The sequence below is a fragment of the Synchiropus splendidus genome, chromosome 13 (genome assembly GCF_027744825.2).
Source record: "Synchiropus splendidus isolate RoL2022-P1 chromosome 13, RoL_Sspl_1.0, whole genome shotgun sequence".
NCBI lineage: Eukaryota > Metazoa > Chordata > Actinopteri > Syngnathiformes > Callionymidae > Synchiropus > Synchiropus splendidus.
The window spans coordinates 3,151,651-3,178,411 of NC_071346.1; the positions used below are offsets into that span (position 1 = coordinate 3,151,651).

At 42.2% G+C, this 26,761-nt stretch overlaps 1 protein-coding gene across 5 annotated transcripts in view; it reads left to right on the plus strand.

Moving 5' to 3' along the window:
• Positions 1–1,810: 1,810 nt before the first annotated feature.
• Positions 1,811–26,761, plus strand: part of LOC128769086 (guanine nucleotide exchange factor VAV3-like) — a 49,384-nt gene continuing 24,433 nt past the window's right edge. For 3 of the 5 annotated variants that reach the window (XM_053882382.1, XM_053882383.1, XM_053882384.1), the window contains exons 1-19: positions 1,811–2,071; positions 5,957–6,073; positions 9,920–9,978; positions 10,840–10,905; positions 11,101–11,218; positions 11,843–11,935; positions 12,018–12,086; positions 12,153–12,256; positions 13,733–13,832; positions 13,944–14,039; positions 15,462–15,530; positions 15,598–15,684; positions 15,868–15,953; positions 16,099–16,231; positions 20,723–20,832; positions 22,333–22,434; positions 23,447–23,538; positions 23,940–23,962; positions 25,787–25,811. In XM_053882382.1, the coding sequence (XP_053738357.1) occupies positions 1,868–2,071; positions 5,957–6,073; positions 9,920–9,978; positions 10,840–10,905; positions 11,101–11,218; positions 11,843–11,935; positions 12,018–12,086; positions 12,153–12,256; positions 13,733–13,832; positions 13,944–14,039; positions 15,462–15,530; positions 15,598–15,684; positions 15,868–15,953; positions 16,099–16,231; positions 20,723–20,832; positions 22,333–22,434; positions 23,447–23,538; positions 23,940–23,962; positions 25,787–25,811 (1,753 nt within the window). In that variant the 5' untranslated portion in view covers positions 1,811–1,867. The remainder of the gene's footprint in view (positions 2,072–5,956; positions 6,074–9,919; positions 9,979–10,839; positions 10,906–11,100; positions 11,219–11,842; positions 11,936–12,017; positions 12,087–12,152; positions 12,257–13,732; positions 13,833–13,943; positions 14,040–15,461; positions 15,531–15,597; positions 15,685–15,867; positions 15,954–16,098; positions 16,232–20,722; positions 20,833–22,332; positions 22,435–23,446; positions 23,539–23,939; positions 23,963–25,786; positions 25,812–26,761) is intronic. The other 2 variants (XM_053882387.1, XM_053882385.1) reach the window with 2 other exon arrangements.

Consider the following 26,761-nt stretch of genomic DNA (forward strand, 5'->3'; position numbering starts at 1 on the left):
CACTAATCTTTGTGTAGCAGAATTCCAGCGCTTATCTAGTCACCAAGACAGATTGTTTACACGACAAATGCCTTCGCTGTGATGTTTGACGACTCAAACCCGACTAAGAGACATTATTTACATGACAAATATCCTCTATATGCGATATGTTCCATAACTATCAAAGTTTTTTAAATACCCTGTCCCAAAGCTTGATGGTTCAAGACCTTCTTATATATTTGTTTTTTCCCTCTTTTATTATTGCTTCCTCTTTGTGGAGAATTTTCTTTTAAAATGTGAAGATATGATGGCTGCCAAAATGGAGAAAATCCCTGGTTGCATCTGCAGAAAAAACAATGCAGATCTAGCAAAATGTTATTGCGTTGTGTTAGACAGATGATGGTGGAGGTAGTGAGAGATGAGCTCCTCCTCCTCGATGGAACCCAATTGCTTTCAGAAGGCAGACCTCAGCAAAAACATGGCTTTCAGAGTCATAAAAAGTTCCCTGCAGTATCCTGCTCTCGCCAAAGGGCCTCAGTGACATGTGCGACTATCGTTTCACCACAAAAATCACACATTTCTGCTTTAAATTCATATTTTTAAAGGCACCTGGAAACGTCTCTTTTAACTCAACAGGAAGCCCAAAAAACCCAACAGACTTGAGCTCATAAAGAAGAACATCCCACTTCTGAAGGCCACCACTGTCTATGAGTCATTTGAGCAGCAAACACTTCCACGAACCTCCACACAGACGCGCACATGAGTTAACCCTGACTTCCTTCCTGTGTTTACTGGATGGATTTAATGATGCTTAATGACATGAGGACATTTGTCTCACTCTCATTTTCAGCCTTCAAGTTCCTGACTTCCCAGGAAGGGTCAACCACACGTGCACCCTTCAAAGCAGCTTAGTCCAAAGGAATGTAAGCCGGCGGGGAGATTATGACTTTCTGCCATACGTTCACTGAACATATGAGTGTGGGTGAGATCAAAGGAACCTCGCTGGTCTGTTGCAGTCAACATTTTGTTTTAGACCACAATCCCAATTTAAGCTTAAGCTTCGACCCATTTAATTTTCAGTACCATCAATCTCTTTTGTATGCTTGACAAATGTCCTTCACTAACCATCTAGCGGCATTCAAACATATCAATGCTAAACTCCCTTTGATCATTTCCTTTGATCAAACATGTAAAACCTCATTGACTATTCATCTGCTTTGATACGGAACTTGTAACTAGAGGTGTATTTATTGGACTCAGACTCAGTATCAAGGCAAGCTGTCACTGTTTCTAACAATAAGAAGTAGTTTTCTCCTTTTAAAACATGAGTCAAAGGGAAAACAAGTTCCGTCATCTCGCTATAAATTGTCCCAACTTTCTGATGCTGATGAAGTATTTTATTCTACTCAACCATGATATCATGTCTATTAATCCCTGCTGATATGAAAAACTTTTCTCTTTTCCATCGTAAGCAAAGGGGATGCAAATTCCAGATTACAATATATATATATATATATATATATATATATATATATATATATATATATATATATATATATATATATATATATATATATGGAAGTAAATTCACTGTACCTTAACTATTTAAAGTTGTCAGATACTTGAAATAATGTGAGTTCACAGCCCTAAAAAACAATTATAATGACGCTAATCTACCTCGTTCAAATGACAGACTGTGGCTGCTGTAACTGTGAAGTGCTGCACGACTTCGTGAGCCCCAGAGGGAGGAGGAGGAGGAAGTGCGCTCAGCCCAGTGGGGCGGTCATAACATGCGCCACCTCTCGCTCCGGAGCGCAGACGGGCGCATCTATCGTGGCGAGGAGCGGCCTCATGTAGCGCTCGCTCGAGGACCTGAACCGTGGACAACATGGAGCTGTGGAGACAATGCGCGATGTGGCTGATCAGCTGCAAAGTTCTGCCGCCCAACCACCGCGTGACTGCGGAAACTGCGCAGGTGTTCGATTTGGCGCAGACGCTGCGGGACGGTGTGCTGCTCTGCCAGCTGCTCAACAACCTGAGACCTCAGACCATCGACCTCAAGCAGATCAACCTCAGGCCCCAGATGTCCCAGGTAGAAAGTCCGGTTCAGTTGAAGGCTTAAACTGTGTCTTAATTTCAAAAGTATGCTCAAGTTTTTCTCATGTATATTATATTATATATATTATATTACCTAATATAACAATAATATAAAACAGTTTGCCATTATTTTTATTCATAAAAAAACTGAAAAATCACAAATATACTTTCACTGATCAAGCACATTAAAATCCCACCGGTCATTTTTTTTTTGCTCATCTGGTCCACCGAAAATATCCCATCCATTTCAGAAATGGACTCTGGAATGGCGAACTTGTGCTGATCCCCTCTCTGCCCCTGAGACCCAAAGGACCGGTCCCACACTTGACCCCTCTTTATCCATAATTCTTCCTGCTGCCGCTGAAGAGGCCTGATAAAATCCCGTCTTTGATCCACCCATTTGTGAGTGGGCCCGTCTGTGGAAGTGGACTGGTGACCCATTTAAATGCACAGAACAAGGCAAACATCATTCCGACAGTTTGGAGGATGACTTGTTTTTATCAGCAGTATAGTCCAGTATTGCACCCTCCGCTACTGTGCTAGCTCATGCTACTTTTCTTAACCAACTATCAATACCATAAACTTAAAAAAAAAAAATAGCATTAGAAATGAGCAAATATAGTTGACATACAGGCTGCACCGATGTGTCGACATAGTTGACTATAATCGAGTATTCATTAGTCGAACAGTCGTGATGTGAGAAATGTGTGACGCTACATGGCCATCGTGAACCTAAACATCATTCCTCAAAGGACACACACCTCTTTCGCACCACTTTGACCACCATCTGAGCTACTAAAATTCTAATGTAAGCAGGGTTCTCCCTTGTTTTTTTCCCCAGTGTAGTGGGTGTCTCCGATGGAGAGTTTAAGGTGGCGATGTGTCGGAATTTGCCTAGACAAAAGCAGAGAGCGTTGTTGTACATCCTTCACGGTCCTCCTTAAGGTCCTACCTTAAAAGGCGGAGTCCTGCTCAATTGATGAGGGAGCGCTAACAATGGAGTCACGCTTCACGCCAAAAAACCCTGAAAACTGTTTACATATATTTTCACTTTTATTTATCAACTTGTACACGCTGTTGGCTCTTCGCTCAGGCAGTCGGTGACTAGTGGACGTGCAAAATAAAATAGTAGCAGCTCAACATTCCACATATTTTCTGTACTTCCACCTCAGGTTTCTGCTGTAAACCCACAAATTCCAATGAAAATATCAGTGAAAACAGAGCAAATTAGATTTTGTTTTCCTACGTCTACAGCACTCCTTTTACACGCAGCAAACACTTTTGCAAACACACTCAAAATTAAAGTGTTTTTAAGTTGGACTAGTGGTTGAGAACGATGACTCTCATGTGACTGGCTTCATTATAGGTTCATTTTGCCCTGTTTCCTGACAAGTGAGGCTTTAAATTCACCAGTTCATCTGCCTCTCGTGTCCTCACATGACATAGGTGGATGTAAAAAAGTCCTCCCAACTTGACGAAAGATCCCGGTGCCACCATGACTGGATGTTTGCCTTCCTGTTTATAGTGAGTTCTCTGAAGTCAGGGTCGCTGAGGTCACTGCTTCTACTTTATGGCACTGCATAATGCAAAATGGTGTCACAATGATGCGCTTTGAACGGTGAAACATTTTTTATTCTTTTGTGAACTGCATGCTGCATTGAAGCATATACAGCGCTTCCAGTTTCTTGGGGAAATGATATAGAAAATAATATGGAAAAAAATCCAACTTATCGACAGAAGCCGAATAAAGAATTGAATTAAATTTGTGGGTGACGCAGTCCTACTTTAAACTGTATTTAAGTATATTAAACGTATTGATGACACATAAACAAAAGCCAGTTTTATTGTATAAATTCCGACATCTTCAGAATTCCATGTTTATCAGCTCAATTGTCTGCGGTAAAACACATTATGCATAACAATTTCCTCTTGCTTTGGTTTGTACTGCGGCCCTTCACGCGTCTCTCTGGTTGATAAATAAGGGACGGATTTGCCACAGCGGTTCGTCCCGCCTGCAGATATAGGTCGGCCGAGTGCAGCCGAGGGAGACGGGAAGTCAGCAAGAAACAGGTTTGAAAAGGCGTCTTTCATGATGGCCGCCTGACCTACGATCTCCTCAAGAAAAGAGTGAAAGAAATTGACTTGTGTGCGCTGGACTGTGATGAGTAAGTGGCCTCAATAGCTTAGCTACAGGCTAATGCTATCAAGTGCAAACATAGACCTACTAAACAGCGTATTTATACTTTCAACCTCAGTGACGGCAATGATGTTTTATCAATGTTACATACGTATAATCCCAGTAAATAGTAGTGAGTTGAACCTGTGTTGATGGCTTAGCTATGTGGCTCGCTGAGTAGCTAACTAGTGTTGGTTTGTTTCCGCGAGCTACTTTTAAATTTCCAGATAGACTCAACACCGGCACAATAATTGTACTCAAGCTTATTTATGATTGTTTTGTGGGTTTGTGCTTGCTGCTAGCGCTTTTGTTAACGCATTAAATATAAGAAATATCATCACAATACAAAGTCATTTTCTTAAAAAACAAAAATTATGCCCGATTATATATTCAAACTAAATCTAAAGATATAAAATATATGGTTTTGATGTGAAGTAGTTATGGTGTTGACAACTATATTTTCTTGTGTATAGTCAGTTTTATAAACGTTTTATCTTTTCATGAAGAAAGTCATTAATATTCAAAACATTTTTGGATCCCGCACATGTAGTTTTTTGTAGTTTTGTCCTCACCACATACAAATCCAGTAAGTTAGTTTCAGTGGCATAGAACATTCTGAGGCTCATGAACGCGTCATCTACTCGCAAACAATATACGTAGATCAGCTCTTACTTGAGAGAAAGAAAGAAAATTGTGGAACCAGCCAAACTGAATCGGATGCCTGGTTAACAAGTAGCACAGTTAGCTTGATCTACGGTGTTGTGGAGTGGACAAAAAGTAAGACTCACTAAAGCAGGATTCGTCAGAAAGGATAAATATTTACGGAAGTAACTCATATTTGATTCAAAACACACAACAAGTCTGTGTCACTGATGCTTTTATATTCACCTAAAGTTAAATTCCCTAAAGGGCCACATTACAAACTGTGACTGTTGTGAGGGCCCATCATGCCAAAAGAAAGGCAGCGATGACTACTAAAACGTGAATCTTAAGTAACGTGGATGAAATAAACCATATCAGGTTCAATGGAAGCAAGAATTTTAAGAAATGTAAATATGGCATGAAGCCTATAAAAAATCATTTTACATGCATTTTGTTTGAACAGAACTCATAATAAAACTATGCGAATTTATAGCGAATTTTGAGGAAAATACTAAAATGACAAACGAAAAGAAGAAACAAAAATGTAGTCATGAATGTGTTGTATATACTGTTGAGCTAGTAAGCGGAAACAGGATTAAAATATGACAGAAAAATGACGACATGTAAGTTGTATAGTTTTAGTCTGACCTCACGAGGGCCACAGACATACAGGCAAAGGGCTGCACATGGCCCCCGGGCCGCACTTTGCCCAGGTCTGGCCTAGACTAAAGTTACACCCATCACCTTCCTCTCAAAACAAATTGATCACACCCGGTTGTTCTATTGTTGGTTGGTGACTCTGATTTTTGGTGCTGTGATTTCAAGTTTGGATGTACATTTATAACTCTTTGTTATGAGTCAGACAAGCCGAGCATTTGACTGAGACTTTGTTGGTGCCCCTGATTTTCAGTGCAGACGTTGTGTGATAAACTGCTGATAAGTGAAGAGGTGTTTCTCGACTCGGCTATTTTAGCGGCCGACAATTCCTCCGGCGCTTCCGTCATCCGATGAAGAAGTGGTCAGTCATTTCAAAGGTTTTACTGGTGTTTTCGATGGTTGCAGTTCCTGTGCTTGAAGAACATCCGAACCTTCCTGATGTCCTGCAACGACGTCTTCGGGATTAAGAAGAGTGATTTGTTTGGAGCCTTCGACCTCTTCGACGTCCAAGACTTCGCAAAGGTGAGATCAACTCGAATTTTTTTGAGAAGCGAATGTCGACTCGCTTCTGCAAAAACGCACCCAGTTCAGGTTTCAGGTGGCGTTTGGGGGTGAAATCTGTGGTGGCAGCGAGGAAATGTAGAACCAGCCTCACTTCCTGAAACTGTCACAACGTCCTCCGCCAGCCTCCCAGAGCACGCTTCTTCTCCAAGTGGGCGCTTGGACTTCCTTAGCTTCCAGTTAATCTGGCGATTGATAATCCCACAAGCGACGTGCTGCCTGCAAATATGCAGCGTTCCGGTGTAATCCCTCATTCAAGAGTCAGTTGAAGCCCTTCCGGTGAGCCTGAGCTCACCTCCTCCGTGATGTGTGCGGGTGGAGGTGGATCAGCTCCAGGATGGGATGTAGCCCTCGATGAGAAGCTCCACTCCGACCTGCTGCATCTGAAAACATCCCAACTGAACATCTCAGCCAGTTTAATCCCGGGTTCCAGCCAGTGCCAAGTTTGCCGCTCCCTAACCTACATTCCCAAGCAGCCCACTGCTGGATTTAACCTGGATTACTGAAGTGCTTTAAAATGATGTCTCCCATGATGTCAAGCCAAAGTCATGATGAATTTACAGACCATGAATTATGAACCACTGAAGTCATGAAATGTAAATAGTCTGCTGGGGTTGACATAATTTCCCTCCCGAAAATGGAGTAAAATTGTTATTATTACTATTCTTATTATTTATTATTTATTAATTATTTTTTGTTTTTATTTTCTGTTTCAGTGAAAGGACCCATAAAGTTCTATATTTCATGTGGGTTTTTTTTAAATACTTTTATTCAAAAAATACTGGCATCTATACTCAAGAATAATAGGTATTTATCAGAAATATATTATATTATATATTATATATATATTAATAGCTTCTTCCTCCCGTCACAGGAACAGCTTCTTCCCCTCGGCCGTCAGACTGTTGAATTCGTGAACAGCCTTGTTGTTATTTTATTTTATTTTATTTTATTTTAGTATTTATTTATTTTTGACTGCACATTATTCCAAAACACTTTCCTAGTCAGTGGGCTCCCCACTGACCATGGCAATAAATTTGATTCTGATTCTGTATTAGAATTAAAAAACTTAAATTAAATTAAATTTAATTTATACTCAACAATAACAAAATAAAACCAGTTTTTTGTTGCATCTCAGCTTCCGGGAAACACCATCTAAACAGGGTTATCGTCTTAAAATATTTTTAAAAATATGATTATTCTAAAAGCATATACATCAGCAAAAAAAAGAAAGAATGAAAGTATTTATTTTTACGCAGTAATGTGAATGGAAAGATCGCTGCGTAACGATGAATCATCCAGTGATAAGGTTGAAGAATGAATCTCCTTTAAAAGCAGGGTGAGACGCTCCAGACGTTGTGATGCAGCGTTCCCTTCAGAAGACCTCCACTGCTGCTCACCTCAGCTCATGTCGACCACACGCTCACATGTACAGGAAGAGGAGACAAACAGGCTGATACATATCGAACCACATCAACCGTCACGCACGACGTCTGAGTCTGAGCCCTGCGTGGCTCTGCAGCTCACGGCAGATAATCTGGGGAGATTTCTCTTGCTCTAAGGTTGACTTCAAAATGATGTGCGTCGGAAATACAAGCTGCAGGAGATTTTTATCACGATGGGAACTTCAGTGAAGAACACACACACTGACATCAGACACCAGTACGATGTTGCTGTAAATGTGAGAGGATGACGTTGCACCTGTAGTTTTATGAGGCTTTAAAGCAGCTTTTTTGATGTCTTACCCTTGAACAGTACCATGTGTCAAGTTGGCTCAACATGCCTTGTTTGCTTGGGATCAGTAAGAAATCTCAATTATACTTTAGATTATTGCCTAGTCATTGCTGTATTAGCAGTGTATTCTCCAGTTAATGGTCGTAATAAAGCAGGCAATGGCCACTAAAAGGTCACTCTGAACAACACTGTAGTTAACTGTCAATAAGCAACTTATCAGTTTAGTAATTCCAGGCGTATACTTCCTTCCTACTTTTGGAGCCTGTCTTGAGTCCTGAATCGAAAGATCAGGGCGCCGCCTTTGAGGCCAGAAACTTCATCTGCGACACTGAGCTGTCTGAGCTTTCATTTTGTTATAACAATGTTATTATTCTCTTTATGCCTTGTTCATGTGCATCCAAAGGTGCTTCAGTTTCATGCTTTTATTTACCTTTGCTTTCCTTATGTATGTGTTTGGATTAGGGACGGGTGATATCTTATCGTACACAATATACCGGCAAACACATCTCCACGATGACACATCTGCATCTCACCATAAGTTCGATACACACACGTGAACATGAGGAGACCGTGACGGCGCCGCGCTCTCCAGCTCCGCGGCGTGTGACAGCTGTGGAGAGTGTGGTGGACTTTGGTTCACCATGGTAGTTTGAAAGTGATTTTTAATCCAGGGAACCTTTGATCATGACACTGGTCGACTCTGACTCTCTGGATCCCTGTTTATTTGATGAGATGGAGTGGTCCTCATAGGTTCTCGTCTGCCTTGGTTCACATCAACACATGCAGGTCTCCTGCTGCCAAGGTGAAAACAGTTGGATATTGGCGGCGGCGTCCTCTTCCGCGTCGCCATTAGGCTTCACTGATGGAGGACACACTCTCACAGGCAGCGCTAATGCTACGAGCCGCCATCAGTTAGGGACCATCAACAAATTCTGAAACCTCAAAGTATGAGTGACATCTTCAATAAGGCCATGGAAAACAAGCGTTTTAGGAGAGAGAATTGTGAAAAGGTTTTTCATCACACAGGACAAAGGACTGACAGTTTGTGTCATGATCTGGAGAATAGAATCTGCCTAAATGATCATTTCCTCACCTGATTTCTAATGTTTCTTCAGTAGCATCTAGGAAATGTGTCCAGACTGCTCCATAGTTCAAGTCAACTGTTCAGGGACATGAGACACAGCAGACAGACGGCTCCATTTAACCCCTAAATAAAGCTGGCAGAGCAGCCTGTCAGACACCAGCGGCTTCTACCAGAGACCTGGAACACTGAGTTTCTCATCTCTGCACTGAGTTCACTGTTCTATTGAAACATCAACAAATTATGATGTTGGAGACAAACTCCACTAAGTTTCATCATAAAAGAGTTTCAAGAGAGACTGTAGTGTCCAACACATGGAAGAGAAGGAGCATGGATTTATTGTTGTTATCGCTGAAATTCCAACATTTATGTTGATAACTTTTTTTTGTCCATATTGTCCGTCCCTAGTTTGGATACAGCGTTCTACAAGTTCATTTTTTGGCTACATTTTGAGGACCCCAGCCTCACCCAAAACACATGGCTAACCTAAACCAGGACCCAGTTGTTTTGAGGTGTTCCTTCTCACTTTCAGGGTAACTGAGTCAAATGGCCTCAGGAACTGATAAACCAATACCCTACATCTGCATCTTCATGAAGTCATGATGACACTCCACGTATAAACACGAGTGGTTCAGCCATTTTTAAAGCAGGCTTGAGAAGAATAAGTGCGTTTCTCTCTGGTATTCTATTGTTGCAGATGATAAGTCGAAGTCTGCAGAGCAATTCTTCGTTCACACCTTCAGCTTTGCACTCACTTTTAAGTGGCGACATCACTTCCTGTCGCCTCTTCATCACGTTATATTAAACCAAATCATCGCGGTTATCATTTTTTCTCTCTGAAATTGCTCAGGAAATGAGACTTAAACATTTGACTAAAGCACAGTCAGAAGGCAGGACCCACTCTTTTGGACTTTCCCGCTGCGATTTGATGTGGAGACAGGCAGCATGCTCAGCCTGTAGCTGTCAGTCAAGGATGTGATCTGTGTCTGCAGGTGATGGACACGCTGTCCAAGCTCTCGCACACAGCCACAGCTCAGCAGGCAGGATTCAAGTAAGTCAGCAGCTTCAGCTTTCAAGAGACTAGTGTTATATATATATATATATATACACTGTGTGTGTGTGTATATATATATATATATATATATATATATATATATATATATATGAATGAAGTATTTATATTAAATATGTTACTTTATATGTAATATAGTCGTATATGTTATTTTTTGTTATATATAAAGTAACATATTTAATATAGATATTTCATTGAGATATATATATATATATATATATATATATATATATATATATATATATATATATGTGTGTGTGTATAGAGAGAGAGAGAGAGAATCCACTACATTACATTGCATTATATATATACGTATATATGAATAAAATATTGATATTAAATATGTTACTTTATATATAATATAGTAGTATATGTTATTTTTTGTTATACATAAAGTAACATATTTAATATAGATATTTAATATATTTATATATATAATATAACACTCTATTTATTATATTAGATAAATATTATATTTAATTTATTAATTGATTAAATATTTAGATATGTGTTTTTTTAATTTCAAATGGATATAATATCCAGTATTAGAATTAGAATTTTTTTTTTTTTTTAGTTCTTATTATAACAGAAATAAATCTATATTAGTTCAACATATATGATAATGTAATGTAGTAGATTATATATATATATTAAATATAACAAAAAATAACATACTACTACATTCAATTCATTTTTTGATTAAAAAAACAAAACAAACAAAATTTATGTTCAACGTTGAAGTTATGGCTCTTATTTATGGGGTGTATTTGCCGATCTCGATGTGCATGTCTATAACCGTCCGATGACTTGTTGATCCATTTCAACTGGTCTTGTTTGCAGGCCGTTCCCCACCGAGGAGAGTCTGAAAGACGAGGACATTTACAACAACCTGGAGGACTTGATCGAGTACGTATGAGCCTCCCTCTCTCTGACTCAGACACAACATCATTATTTGGCTCCATATCAGAGCCGGCTCCGCTCATGGTGCCGCCCGGTGGGGCGCCCCGACACCTGCACGCCGCAGCAAAAATACCTCTTGGAGGGAATGTTCCTCTGTTCGTAATGGATGTGTGTGTTTACACCTGCTCTGCCCGTCCACAGCGAGAATGTTCCGGAGGACGAGGACGACTTGTACGCCACCGTCTACAAGCTGGAGGAGGACTACGCTGGTGGCGAGATCTACGAGGACCTCATGAGGATCGATCAGCATCCTCCTCTGGTGCGTCTGAGTGATGGAGTCCCACATGTTCCTTAGCCGGAGAGGAGCTGTCACCTCCCGTCTGGTTCTGTATCTGAACCCTCTTCATGAACAGTGGTGACCAGCTCAGGATCTCAGATGAGTTTTGCCTTCTGGCTCAGCTCTCTCTGAGGACTAGTTTTGTTCCTGAGAGTCTCATGTTCCCATGCACCTTGCTGTTACCTCAGGTCCTCCTCCTTCACCGTCTTCATCATCCTCTGGTCATGACCTCCTCTGTCATGACCCACGTTGGTTCCTCTTCCTCATCTCCAACATCCTTGGTCCTTCAATGTCTCCACCATCCACTCTTCATCTCTAACTTGTTCAGATCTTCTCCTTCCTTCCTCCATTTCTGACTCTTCTAACTCTGACTCCTGAGCCTCTAATCATACACCAGAGCAGTGACCTCTACTGTCCTTCACTCTCCGACGTCACTCTCCTGTCCACCGTGGCTGCACTCGCTTCTTCACCCCTACAACACCCTCCTCTTGCTGAACCAGAATTTGGTCCCTTCTATGTTCATTGAAAAATGCATCCACATGCAGCCGACACTTTTAATCCCTATGTTTTTCAACATGGCATGTGCTGAGCTCTGCGTGTCTCCAGAAGCAGGCGGAAGTTGATGTCCGGAGCTGCTGCCTCAGTGAGATCAAACAGACAGAGGAGAGATACACAGAGACTCTGGAGTCCATCGAGAAGGTACTGAACCCTGCGTCTGATCTCCTCTCCGATCTCCTCTCAGCTCACCTCGCTACGATTTCCCACCGAAATGGTGTTCTAGTACTTTCTCAATCCACTGAGGAGCTTCTTCTCCGTGTCGGAAATCGACAAAGTTTTCGTCAACATTCCCGTAAGTACTTTAAAGGACTTATTTTACGGCTGTATTTTCAGCTGACAACTGCATGTGGTGTCGCAGGACTTAGTGAAAGTCCACAAGAGCCTGATGGTGGACGTTCAGGACTCCATCCTGAACAGGAACGCGCTAAACCTCTACCAGATCTTCATCAACTATAAAGACAGGTAGACATTCTCACCAACCTGAAGAGGCTTTCAGGGACTTCAGACTGTCGCGGAGAGACCAGGCGATGACAGAGAAGTTGTGTCTCGATTTCTGTTCATAGCACAAATCACCCTGGAGCTTTTTTTAAATTTTGATTTTTGATATATTTAACAGGAATCTAGGACTCTCATCAGCCATAACATTATGACCACCTGCCTTCAAGTACTTCACATTTCATTTTGTTAATATTTTTAATACAATTAGAATATAAAAAATAGAAACAATAAAAAGATGAAATAACCAGAAAAAACAAAAATCAGTTTCATCACGATATCACATCAAAATACAGACAAATAAGGACGATAAGTCCAGAGTTGTTTTTAAAATGATGAGATAATGTAAAAATATAAGTAAAACAATAAAAATACATACAAATAAGGACAATAAGTCCAGAGTTGTTTTTACAAAAATGAAATAAAGTAAAAATATAACTAAATAAAACAATAAAAATACATACAAATAAGGAAAATAAGTCCAGAGTTGTTTATAAAAAATGAAATAAAGTAAAAATATAACTAAGTAAAACAATAAAAATATATACAAATAAGGAAAATAAGTCCAGAGTTGTTTAAGAAAAAATGAAATAAAGTAAAATATAAATAAGTAAAACAATAAAAATACACACAAATAAGGACAATAAGTCCAGAGTTTTTTATAAAAAAAAATGAAATAAAGTAAAAATATAACTAAGTAAAACAATAAAAATACATACAAATAAGGAAAATAAGTCCAGAGTTGTTTTTACAAAAATGAAATAAAGTAAAAATATAACTAAGTAAAACAATAAAAATACATAGAAATAAGGAAAATAAGTCCAGAGTTGTTAAAAAAATGAAATAAAGTAAAAATATAACTAAGTAAAACAATAAAAATACATACAAATAAGGACAATAAGTCCAGAGTTGTTTATAAAAAATGAAATAAAGTAAAAATATAAATAAGTAAAACAATAAAAATACATACAAATAAGGAAAATAAGTCCAGAGTTGTTAAAAAAATGAAATAAAGTAAAAATATAACTAAGTAAAACAATAAAAATACATACAAATAAGGAAAATAAGTCCAGGGTTGTTTTTACAAAAATGAAATAAAGTAAAAATATAACTAAGTAAAACAATAAAAATACATACAAATAAGGAAAATAAGTCCAGAGTTGTTTTTACAAAAATGAAATAAAGTAAAAATATAACTAAGTAAAACAATAAAAATACACACAAATAAGGAAAATAAGTCCAGAGTTGTTTATAAAAAAATGAAATAAAGTAAAAATATAAATAAGTAAAACAATAAAAATACACACAGTGTTGAGTCTTTTGTGCAACTGCACTCCCTCTGATAGCTTGCACCACTCGTCTGGAGGTGTCCCACACAGAACCCCTCCCCACAACACTCTTATCTCTGACTTATCTCTGTCACTTTCTTTCTCCGGTTCCCAGGCTCCTCATCTATGGGATCTACTGCAGCCGCGTGGAGATCGCCATCGCCGTGTTGGATCTGATTTGCAAAGAAAAAGAGGACGTACGCTTGAAGTTGGCGGTGAGGAAGCCAGTGCAAGAAAATATCACAACAATAAACAGCCATGTATTTTAATTCCACTCAGAAACATGCCTTTCATTCTCAACTCGACGTGTGTGGGATTTGTTCCAGGAGTGCTCCAAACGGGCCAACAATGGCAAGTTCACCCTGCGGGACCTGCTGGTGGTGCCGATGCAGCGAGTCCTCAAGTATCACCTCCTGCTCCAGGTGAACACCTGCTGCCAAGCTCATCCAACCACTGAAAAACCTACATGCTCCACTGAAAGCGTTTCATCACGGGACCTGTCATTTCGCATATGGCCACTTGATGTCAGTGTCTCACACATGTTTCCTCCCAGTCTTTCCGTCGATCTGCTTTACATGTTGACGTCATACCAACTAAACTTAACAAAAGAAAGCTCGACACTATATATATATATATATATATATATATATATATATATATATATATATATATATATATATATATATATATATATATATATAAGTTGAAATTTAAATAAGGATTTTAAGAAGTCTAAATATGCAGCGAAACCTATTGAAATACTTCATTTTATATGCATTTCATTTGAATATAAATCAACTATGGACAGGACAGTCAAGATAAAAGGGCAATTTATTTCAAAATATATTTTCAGTATTACTTCAATGTGTTTTGAGGAACAAGAAAAACACGAAAATGTCCAATGGAAAGAAGAAACTTTTAGTCTTAAAACAACAACATGCTATATTTACTGCTCAAGTGGTGATGGTGACTAAAAGAGAACAAAAAATTCAAATCTATATCATTTAAATATCTATATTAAATATCTTACTTTATATATAACAAAATCGAACATATGCTACTATATTATATATAAAGTAATATATTTAATATAAATATTATATAATATATATAGTGTCAAGCTTTCTTTTGGTAAGTTTAGTGGGTATGACGTCAACATATATTACATATATATATATATATATGTATATATATATATATATGTAAAAGAATAACACTTTCGTTAATGGACTGAATCTGGGAATATATATTTAAAAAATGATATGAAACATGGAAAATGTTGGAGATTTGTGGCCTTTTATTCCATGTTTCTTGCCTTCTGCTCTGCACTCTTATTTCCTCCCATTTGTGGCAAGAAGTAGCATTTATTCAGCATATTTAGAGAGCAAAATACTTTTTAATCTCTGTTACTAGATAAAAACGTTTCATAGCTCCCCTTTATTTTCCAGCGGTCACAGTGACTCAGAGAGCCGGCGGTCGCTGGCAGTGGCGATAAGGACAATAAGTCCAGAGTTGTTTTTTAAATTGCGGCGGAGGGTGAAGGCCTGCGAGAGAAATATCAGATAAATCTCAGGTGTTTCCCTCAGACCCCCCAGGAGAGAGTCTGAGATGAAGAGGAGCGTGGTGAGGCAGAAATAAAGAGGCACAGAAGAGTGCGGCCGACACACGCTGCTCTCAGGAACCAGCTCATCTCCATCTCCGTCTCTTATTTAGAGCAGTAATTGAGGGCAAATTGGACTTGAAGTCAACTCAGCTGATGTGTTCATGGCGTCCGTCGCGTCCTGGCGTTCAAGTGAAATGAGTCATTGGCCGCCATTAATCTCATGGGTCGTCTGACTCCATAGGAGCTGGTCAAACACACTCACGACGCTGCCGACAAGAGCAATTTGAAGATGGCCCTGGACGCCATGAAGGTGAGCGCTTCTCTCCACGTCACGTGTTTTCATGAGTCCAGCACCAACCGCCTGCTTCTGTGCGCAGGACCTGGCGCAGTTTGTCAATGAGGTGAAGAGAGATAATGAGACTCTGAGGGACATCGACCAGTACCAGAGGTCCATCGAAAACCTGGTAAACACCGTTTGTTTTGCTGTGCAACTGAAACAGCAGCTTTATTCAGAAAAGCTCACTTGATGTCTCAGGAAGTAGAAATGAAAATGAACGCAACGCTGAAGGTTTGCTGCAGAGAGCCAGTCTGGTTTGGCTTCAGGGCTTCTGTTTCAAAGTCTGTGCTGCTTTCTGTTTCTCGGGCAGAATCAGCCTCTCATCAGCTTCGGTCGGCCGAAAGGAGACGGAGAGGTTCGCATCGTGTCCAGCATTGACAAGAGGAAACAAGACAGGTGCTTCTGCCTCAGCGTTGCTGTCTCGCAGGGGAAATTAGATCGGGGCAGGAAAACCACAGAAGTTTGCACCTTTAAAAGCACAACTTCAGGAAGACTCCTCGTCTCGCACGTGTTTCACGCTGCTCTTGTTTGCGCTTCGCAGACACATCTTTCTGTTCGACTTGGCCGCCATCGTTTGCAAGAGGCGCGGCTACAACTACGAGATGAAGGACGTGCTGGACCTGAACTTCTTCAAGGTCACCAACAACCCCACTTCTGACCGGGAGGCCAAAAAGGTTCGCCATGAATTTAGTGGATGGATTTACACCGGGAGTTTTCTGTGGGAATATGTCCTCCAACTCTGACACCGTGGTTCTCAGTCAGGACTTCGGTCCAGGTTAGAGTAGAGATCCTTCATGGCTCTTGGAGTCTTGTTCACGAGTGACCGTCTTCAACCCTGAGGATCGAATTGTGCTGAAGAAAGAGCTGAGCCAAAAGACAAAACTCACCATTTACTCGGTGAACTTTGGGTAGTGACAAGATCCCCAACAAAATTGATTTTCTCAGCTGGTTGTCTGTGAACTGCAGGTGCAACTTGGTGACACTTGGACCCAAGAAGGCCTATGAGGCTTCATGAAACGGTGTCCTCATTTTCATACTAGATGGCTCTGTCTGCTGTAAAATCTTTGGATTTGAACTGTAATTCCCACAAAACCTCACATTATTTTTAAAGTGAGTGCACCGCCTACTGAGCGCTGAAAATAAGGCCGCTGTTTCATGAAGCCTCATCACCACACCCCCGTGTTTGGTGCGTTCTGCTACTCCAGAGGTGGGCAGTTAAAGGGCCACATGAGAAACTGTAGTGGTTGTGAGGCGCCATTATCAAAAGAAAGACAGTGAGGATTACAAAACATGACAGAAAATATCCAAAATATATACTTAAGTAACATGGACAAAATGAACCTAAGAGGATGAAATTTAAATAAGGATTTTAAGAAGTCTAAATATGCAGCGAAACCTATTGAAATACTTCATTTTATAAGGATTTCATTTGAATATAAATCAACTATGGACAGGACAGTCAAGATAAAAGAGCAATTTATTTCAAAATATATTTTCACTATTACTTCAATGTATTTTGAGGAACAAGGAAAACACAAAAATGGCCAATGAAAAGAAGAAACTTTTAGTCTTAAAACAACAACATGCTATATTTACTGCTGAAGTGGTGATGGTGACTAAAAGAGAACAAAAAATTCAGAAAAATTAGGACATATTAGTTATACTTTTAGTTGGTCGTCAAATGGGCCCCGAAAATTCAGGCACCGGACCGCATATGGCCCCCGGGCCGCACTTTGCCCAGGTCTGTACTAGTCTCTCAAGTCCTAAAGTTAGGGACTAAAGTTAGTGGGAAGTCTGTACAGGGGATCAGAGAGGAGGAAATAAGGAACCAGACGGGGAGTTTTGATATTTCTGGAATCATAAGACGTAAATCTGCTGCCGCCGCACATGTAGCGTGTTACATGCAGCGGGAACGCTGGTGTATATCACGGCTCTGACTGGCTGACACGCTGCGACTTGTCGCCAGAGTTCAGCGTTTCACGCAACAAGTCGTCTGAAACATTTCGCATTCCCTGGTCCCATGATGTAGCGCAACAATCGTGTCTTTATGTTGACTTGAAAGTCTGTTTCAGATGAGGTGAGGAGCTCAGTCGTCCGTGAGATATTCAGAGTAGCTACTCACTGACATGGAGAGAAGTCAGTTGAAGCCTCCCTGGGCATCTCTAACTGGGAGGAGGCCCCGGGTCAAGCTAGCAGCTAGTAGCTAATCGCCCCAGCAGCTGCAGGGATATCGCCGCCGTCCCTTTCCTCGAGGAGCTGGGACGCAACCTTGAAGTCTATTTCCCACTGTCCATTAATATGAATGCGGACTTCGCCGACTCTAAATTTGGGCCCCGCTGCCTTTGTGTGGTCTGAGAATAGCCCAGGTCCTGTACGGGGCGTTGCCGACCTGTCACCTGGAGTCAGCCGGGACGGAACACGGGGCCATGGAATGTCCGGGAGAAGCAGCAGACACTGGATGAATAATGAATGGAATTGTCTCATTTAATCTCAGCAGCACTCGCTCCGCTACGGGGCGGCGACACGTCCGGTGCTGATAGGTCACGGTCGAGCTGCGTTTGTTTGTCTGACCGTGACTGACTGTCGTGATTGGTCCGGGGCTACTTCACTACGTCACGTCTCCATCCATCCATATCCGATGCTTCAGAGGGTTGCGCCAAACGCCCTTCTCCCGGCCAACATCCAGCTACTCTGACTGGGGGAGATGAAGAGAAATAATCCCTCCACCTGGTCCTGGCTCAACCCCTTGGTCTCCTCCCAGCTGGCCGTGCCTGAAGCACCTCCCACAGGAGGCGCTTCCTCACGAGATGCCTGAACCACCTCAACCGAACTGAACACGATTCCACCCGGCTAAAATCCAACCCGACATCCGACAGATTTAGTGCAGCCCACAAATCGAGTCCCCGGTTGGATTAAGTGGGATTTGTTTGTGACTCTCTGATTTAGAAACCCACTTGGCGGGTCTCAGTTACTCTGTGACTCGTGGAGCGGCTCGTCACGGAGGGGACTTGTTGACGTCTTGTTGATCTATGCCCACAGATGGCGTCTTCCCTCTCCGACTAATGTGAGCGGGACAGCCTGCCAGAAAATCTCCCCCCCCTTCCCTCTTGCTTGTTGACTGAACTCTGCGCCGTGTTTGGAGCGCGCGTCAACATGTGGTGCGCGTCGGTCACGTCCGCCTGTGACTGTTGAACAGGAAGCGTCAGAAACGATGACTCGGCGTTCACCTGTCTCACTCTCATTCAATAAAAGGCAGGTGGCGTGAAAACAAACGCAGATGCAGACGGAGAAAGTACAAATATTAACAGACACCCACCCACACGCGGCAAGACAGAGATGCTAATAGCAGGTGATAAATGCGCGCAGTCCTCCACCAGTGCCCAGAGCTATATATCATTTTCTGCTAAATGAAACTTCAGAGTGTGAATGTGCTTCGCCGAGCGGTCATGAATGATTTAGCGCTCAGCGGAGCTCTCCCCGGACTTTAGCCTCCACGCCGTCTCCCATGCTGTTATTAAGGGTGGCACGCCGAGCTGGAACCGGCTCAGGTGAGAGGTTGTTTTTAAATGTGCCTGTGGGCGAACCACACAAGAGGAGCTAATGAGCGCCAAAAACCCGGAAACGCTGCTCCGTTTGTTGTGAAATGCAGCGTAGGGCTCTTTAGCTTTAGCGATAGTTGCTGAGGAATTCAAGATGAGAAGTGGTCGGATTCAGTTTCATCACCGCTCGGGTCCCTTTTGGGCTGAACTCCAGTTAAACTCTCGCGCCTGCCGCGGCTCGGAGAAATACGGAGGGTTGGGAAGCCAGAGTGCGGCGCTGTCGGAGCCATGGATGCTGTGGTGACGGAGTTTGAGCTCAGCAACTTTTCCACAGACACCGAACGGTCGTCGTCACCTCCTGTTTTCGCAGAATCTCTGGCAAGTCTTTGCTCCCTCCGGCGCTGTGGAGGAACCAGAATAGTTTTTAAAGAACTGAAGGATCGCTGAGGAAGAACAAAGGCAGTGATTGGCTGTGTGGGGCTGACGGGGGCGGAGCCAGAAATGTGGGTTACCTCGCACTCCAGGCGCTTCGGCGGGATGCTGAGGAAGGAACCGGCTCAGGGCGAGGAGCAATGAAATATTGACTCTTTACGCTTCATTCACCTGCGTTTAATAATCACAAATATTCCAACCATTATTATCACCTTTTACGAGTGAAGCATTTTCTCCAAATCCCACCATTTTCGATAAATAAAATTAAATACATTTTATTAAATTAAATTTAATTTTAAATTCCCATATTTTATCATTCATTTTAATAATCATTGAAGTCTATCAAATTATTAAAATAGCAAAACATTTCAATTAAATTTTATTTATCTATCTATATTTTTAATATCACTTTTTAACCACCTCACATCCAGGTGATGTGAACGTTTTCCTCAATATATTTACTGTTAATGTTGCATTCATTTTCAAATATTTCCTATTTTTACTCAATATTCCAACTCATTTTATCAACAATGATCAATCCACGAGTGAAGTGTTCATATTTTGCCACAATAATGACATGTAAAAATGTAAACTTTTGAAATATATGACTGATTGTCTCATACTTTCCATCTTCCATCTCATACGCTGGATTTTTAATCTCATAATTGCAACATTTCCTCCAATGTTTTCTGTTTCCTCACTCATTTTTATGGCTTATTTTCTCCTCGTCGCTGTGCTGTCTTCATATCTGAAGCGGTATCGTATTGTAGTGGTGGGTAGATGAGGCATCATGAAACAGTGGCCCACTAGATGGCGCTCTTGGTTTAGAAATGATGTGAGGTTTCATTGACCGAGTTGTCGTAGTCCTAAAAGTTTTACAGCCGACAGCGCCACCTGGTGGCCTCTGAAAATCCGGACACTGTTTCATGAAGCCTCATCACTAGTGTTGCTTAACAATGGCGGCCTTTCCTGACAACAAGAACAAACCAAAGATGACTCGTTCTTGTGTCTTTAAACTGGTGTTTTTAGAGACATTTCTCAGCTTTCCTCCCTATAAATGGACACAAAGCGACAGACAGAAGCGCCGTTAATTCGCCGTGTTTCCGAACTCACCTCTTGGTAAACAGCGGTGCTGTGGTGCCGCGTGTTTCCGTAGATAAGCCTGGACTGACGTCCTCTGTCTGACCTTCACAGTGGTGCTACGGGTTCTACGTGACTCACCAGCAGGGGCTGACGGGCTTCGAACTCTTTTTCAAGACGCGGGAGCTGAAGAAGAAGTGGCTGGAGCATTTCGAAGTGGCGATGTGAGTACAGGCGGGCTGGTGCGTGTGGGTTGTCTTTGTTTGCATGCCTGCCATTCCAAGGCCGGGGAAAGGTGTTGACTCTCTCGTGAGCACTGTTTGATCAGGTCTGAGCTGTAATCAAGTACACAATGCTGACAACAGTGCGACGACACACACACTGAACTGTTCCCAACGCTGCGGCGCGACAAAGACATCAATGGCTCCTTCTGCATCAGCGCGTCACACGGCTCTTACACGTCTGCAGTGTTGCTTTGTAACAATGGGAGCCGTGCGCCTGGTGAGGATGGAGTTGTTGACTGGAAGATTTGCTTTTGTGATGCGCACAATGACAGAGTTTCATTACTCCTCCCTCGCAGCGAGTTGCACTCACAAGCCGATGGTGTAAAATGCTAATGCAGCCAGTCCTGTTTCTATCCAAAACTCTGCGTCGCTGTGTAAAAGATGGGATCAAGGGATGCACCGTTTCACTCACACTCACTCAAACGCATGGCAGTGCCGCTATCCTTGTGGGGACATTTCATTGTCACAACCCTTTCCCCAGCCTCTCACTCTGAACTGAACCGTCCAAAAAAAATGGTAAAGTGAAGTAAAACCTTATGCTTACGAACTCTTAATTTTTATTTTATTTTATTTTATTTTATTTTATTTTATTTTATTTTATTTTATTTTATATATTGACAGCACTTTATTCCAAAGCACGTTCCTAGTTGGTGGGATCCCCACTGACCATGGCAATAAAAATAAATAACTCTGATTCGGATAAACCAAACCTAAACCCAATTACAATGACTTAGTTATTGTGAATCCTAATCTTGTGGGGACACACACACACTCACACATGATTGGATGTCTATCCTTGTGAGGACCTGTCAGTGACATAACCCTTTCCCCAGCCTCTCACTCTGCACCGAACCATCCAAAACAAATGGCTAATTTTATTTTATTTTATTTTATTTTATTTTATTTTATTTTATTTTATTTTATTTTATTTTATTTTATTCCAAAGCACTTTCCTAGTTGGTGGGATCCCCACTGACCATGGCAATACATTTGATTCTGGTTCTGATTCTGGTTCTGATAAACCAAACCTAAACCCTACAATGACTTAGTTATTGTGAATCCTAATCTTGTGGGGACCAGCAAAAATGTGTACATTGCATAGCTAAACCAGATATGAAAGTTAAAACCTCTCTCACACACACACACACACACACGATTGGATGTCTATCCTTGTGAGGACCTCTCACCCTGAACCTAACCATCCAAAACACACGACTAACCTTAACCAGGACCAAACTGAAACCCACCTACAATGACCTTTTTGTTTTGAAGGCGTCATCCTCCACTGAACACAGATGAAAACCTCTAAAAGCTCAAAAAGAATTTTCCGTATTTCTCTTTTTCGAGACAGTCCGAACATTTCCGCCACTTTTCTCATCTGTTTTGCTTTCAAATCTGCGGTTCGATTTAAAAGGAATTGACCTGCTTTCCTTGTCTCAGATCAAACATCCGACCAGAAAAGGCCAACCACAACTTCCACATGTTCAAAATGTACACGTTTGAAAGGATCTCGTCGTGCAGCTTCTGTCAGCTGCTGTTGAGGTACGTACGGGGACAGTTTTCATTCTGCTCTTGTGTGTGGTTTAACTCCACCCTGCTGCACTCATTCTCTGACTTTCCAGCATGACTGGAACCAGACTCCATCCTCAGTAGCAAATACTCGGGTCTACCTCTCCAACCTGTCAAGAATTTCATTGTAGTTACAATGTAATGATAAAAAAAATGCGTCAAACCTGCCAGTAAGAGCTTTCAGGTCATGCAGTTGGCTTTACACTGAAGACAGTAGCAGCGTGGTTATATGGACCAGTGGTTCTTAACCATGGCACATGGGTTGGGCCCTGAGCGCCTCCTCGAGGGCCACTAAAAGTTTTTTTGTTTTACACCTGTAGGCTATGAGGCCCGCGAGAGGCTCAGTTATAACACATGAGTCACGTATGGTGGCAGTAGTGAGTCACTGAATTGACCTGGCAGCTGCAAATCTGTGGTACTGTGGTTAACAACCATGGAGAAGTTCTTGAAAAACAATGATAAAGAAAGTGATGGCGCCCCCAACAGGAAACACTGTTCATGAAAGCACCTGTTGAAGCCGTTTTGAAGTGGTGATACTGTTATATACACTTCACTTCTATCTTCTTTGGAGTTGACATAAAATGTATTATTTTATTTTATGATATAATTTATTTTATTTAGAATTTCTTTCATTTTTTCCAATTTTCACAACATTTTTTTTTTCTTTTTTTCTTTAGTAAATTTGATGAACATGACTTTCACCTGCTTCTGCTGCTGGTTGGACTTTTCTATGACAAATATCTTTGTGATGATCACATGGTTTCATGTCATTTCACAAGGCAATGAGGTAAAAAGCTTGTGTCTTCGGTCAGCGCTGAACCTCCAGGAATGAATTAATGTTGCACTCTAAAAATAAAAAATAAAATAATAAAATAAAAGTCTAAAAACCAGCTTGCTAGAGTGGCAGCCATCTTGAACCGGGCGTCGACAGTTCTTCAGCTCCCGGTCTTGAATTTTAAAAGCATCTTTACGCTGTTGTTTTCAGGGGCGTGTTAAACCAGGGCTACCTCTGTCTGAAGTGTGGACTTGCCGCCCATAAAGAGTGTCTCGGTCGACTTGGAGTCTGTGGGAGAACAGGTAACTCAAAACGCCTCCCGATTAGACAAAGGAAAGCTGATGGTTTTTCAAGATATTAAAGCATCAGATTGCTGAGAAGCAGGTGGTTTTGTGGGTGTTGAGCTCAGTGAGATATTCCAGGTGTTTTTCCTCAGTGTAAGCTCCACCAATGGCCCTGCATGGGCCAGTTATTGCTCCAGTTATTTGGCCCGTTTGCGTCTCAGCGTGGCTGTAGGTGCGCGGCTGAGGTCCATTGGACCTGCAGACAGGGTCGGCTCCAGCTGTCTCCGCAGACGTCTGAATGTCTTGATGTATTCTGAGAGGCCATGAGGTGCAGAGGAGGCTGGCAGTTGTTTGTCAAGAAGTCACCACGCTCTGATATTCTATTCTTCTCACTTTGTCTTTCTCTCCACTGACTGCAGATTCTGCCAAACTCAGACTCAAGGTAAGACCTTCCTCTTCCTCTTTGCTGCCCTCAGTGATACATGGACAGTTGAGGAGAGAAGCTCTGACCGCTTCATGAGAGGGTCGAATCTATGTGCTGCATTATATAAGTGTTTCCTTTATGTAAAGAGACTGGAACGCTTGAACCGTCCGTGTAGCAGGTGGAATTCAGGGATTCTTCCATTGTTGTTGTGGAGGTTCCTCTCTGTGCTTCAGTAGTGTTGCAGTCGAGACCTCCTCACCTGGGACTCAGATCAGAGCATACAGAGAACAAGACTTAGAGGGGCTGAGACCATGACCATGACCATGACCAGGACCAGGACCAGGACCATAGCCATAACCGTAACCGTAACCGTAACCGTAACCATAACCAATATCCAGACCCAGACCCAGACCATAACCAAGAGCCAGAACCAGTCCAAGCCCAAGTCCAAGTCCAAGTCCAAGTCCAAGACCCAGACCCAGACCCAGACCCAGACCCAGACCCAGACCCAGACCATGACCATGACCATGACCATAACCGTAACCGTAACCATAACCAAGATCCAGACCCAGACCCAGACCCAGACCAAGGCCATAACCAAGACCATAACCAAGACCAAAACCAAGGCCCAGACCCAGATCCAGACCCAGACCATAACCAAGAGCCAGAACCAGTCCAAGCCCAAGTCCAAGTCCAAGACCAAGACCAAGACCCAGACCCAGACCCAGACCCAGACCCAGACCATGACCATGACCATGACCATGACCATGACCATGACCATGACCATGACCATGACCATGACCATGACCGTAACCGTAACCGTAACCATAACCATAACCATAACCAAGATCCAGACCCAGACCCAGACCAAGACCATAACCAAGAGCCAGAACCAGTCCAACCCCAAGTCCAAGTCCAAGACCCAGACCCAGACCCAGACCCAGACCAAGACCATGACAACGACCATGACAAAGACAAAGACAAAGACAAAGACAAAGACAAAGACAAAGACCCATGACCATGACCAAGTATTTTTTTCAAAATAAACAAAGAATTGAATGCTTTCATTGGAACAAGCTAGCAGTAGGTCCTGTGTTCAGTTTGGTCTCGGTCCTGGTCTAGTCCCCCTCATTGGTCTTGGTCACAACTTTGTGTTTTGGGGCTCTGTATGCTGTTGTCTGGGTAACGTGATCTCGACTGCAACACTGTGGCACCGCAGATGGCTGCAACGGAAAGTGAAAGGGAACCTTGCTGATAACTAAAACCTCATCTGTATAGTACCATTGCTGAGACTTTTGCTGAGTTCATGGTACATTTAAGGCGACCCAAACTTACCTGACCGACATCTTTGGGCGCTTTTTAATGAACATTTTCTCCCTGTTAATTTGCGAGTGGAGAGGAGGTGAAGAAAAGCTGCCATCAGTTTTGGTTTTCACTTAGTTTCAGCCAAAAATATTAATGAGTGAATAAAAAGTTTCTTTTAAGGCGCCTTAAATAGTAATAGTTATAAGCTTTCACATTATGTCGCAGGTGTTCATAATGCTTGAGGTAATGGGAGGGCTGTTTGACAGGTTGAATTTTCTCTTACAAACTTGTGCCTCTCCACTTGCAAAAGTTTATTCTGACGTACCACGCAAAACGTCTGCTTCACCCAGACTTGTGTCCTTCCTGGTGCTGCTCGCCGGCGCGCCTTCGCTCAAAAGGCCAGTTGAGATGACTGGAAAGTTTATTTTCTCAAGTTCCTTTTCTGGTCCTCTGAATGCGTCTGGCGTTTGAGTCATGGTTGAGGCCGGCCTGAGTCTCTTCCTGCTTAATTTTATTCATTGTAATTCTCTCTTGCAGGACAGTACATCACCAACCGATTCAGGTCAGTATGGAGAACGTATGACAGGACTTTATCATGTCTTTTATGATATAGAGATGCACACTGTGGCAGCCACTCGCCCAGCAATGTGACGGTGTGGGACGTGCTGGGCTCCACATGGGTCTGGTCCTGCAGGCTTCACAGTTTTTGCTCAGTGCTCTTTGAAAACCAATACTCCTTTTGAATACGAAGCCACGCTTGGCACTGCTGTCTCCGGGCACTTGCACTCCACTTTGAAGCGCGTTTCTGAACCCTTTCCTCGGATTTATGCTTGAAAAACAATACAGCTCCTTCACTCTGACCTCAGTGAACTCCAGTTCTGCTGGAGAAACATCTCGACGATGAGTTTTAGTTTACAAAAATCTGGAAAAGCTGGCGTTGAATTTTGAGGAAATCCATTTTGGAATGATCATTTCAGCCCAAATCTCCGGTGTCTGAGGTGCAACCGCACAATATTTTCCAACAAAATTGTCACACCTTCAGCTTTGGAACAACAACCTTTCTTCAAAAGCGCCGCGGTAAGATGTTTGACTTTGACGGTTCATTTTTCTTTCGGCGTGAAGATAAGTTAAACGTTTCCATCTGAAGATGAAACGAGCGTGATATACATCAGCGGGAACTCGTCCCCCCCCCTCCCTGTTTGATTTGCCCCGGTCGTCTTCTGAGGGGTCTCGGGAGAGTAAGTGGCGACGTCTCCAGCGTTGGCAGCGGCGCTCAGTCTCTGCCAGAGCTGGAGGCTCGTGGCTGTGTTTGTCTGGCGCGCGGTGAAAGGATTGGAGCTCCAGCGTTCAGGAATCAAAGAGATGAATTCGCTGTGAAAGCAAATTGCCGCCATGCTGCACGGGAAAGCGTCTGCGAGGGGCCCCTATCAAAACCCGGAGTGCTGCTCTCACATTATGAATTTCTCCGGTTCCTTATGATCACAGCAGTGTACAGCACTCTGAGCGAGTGCG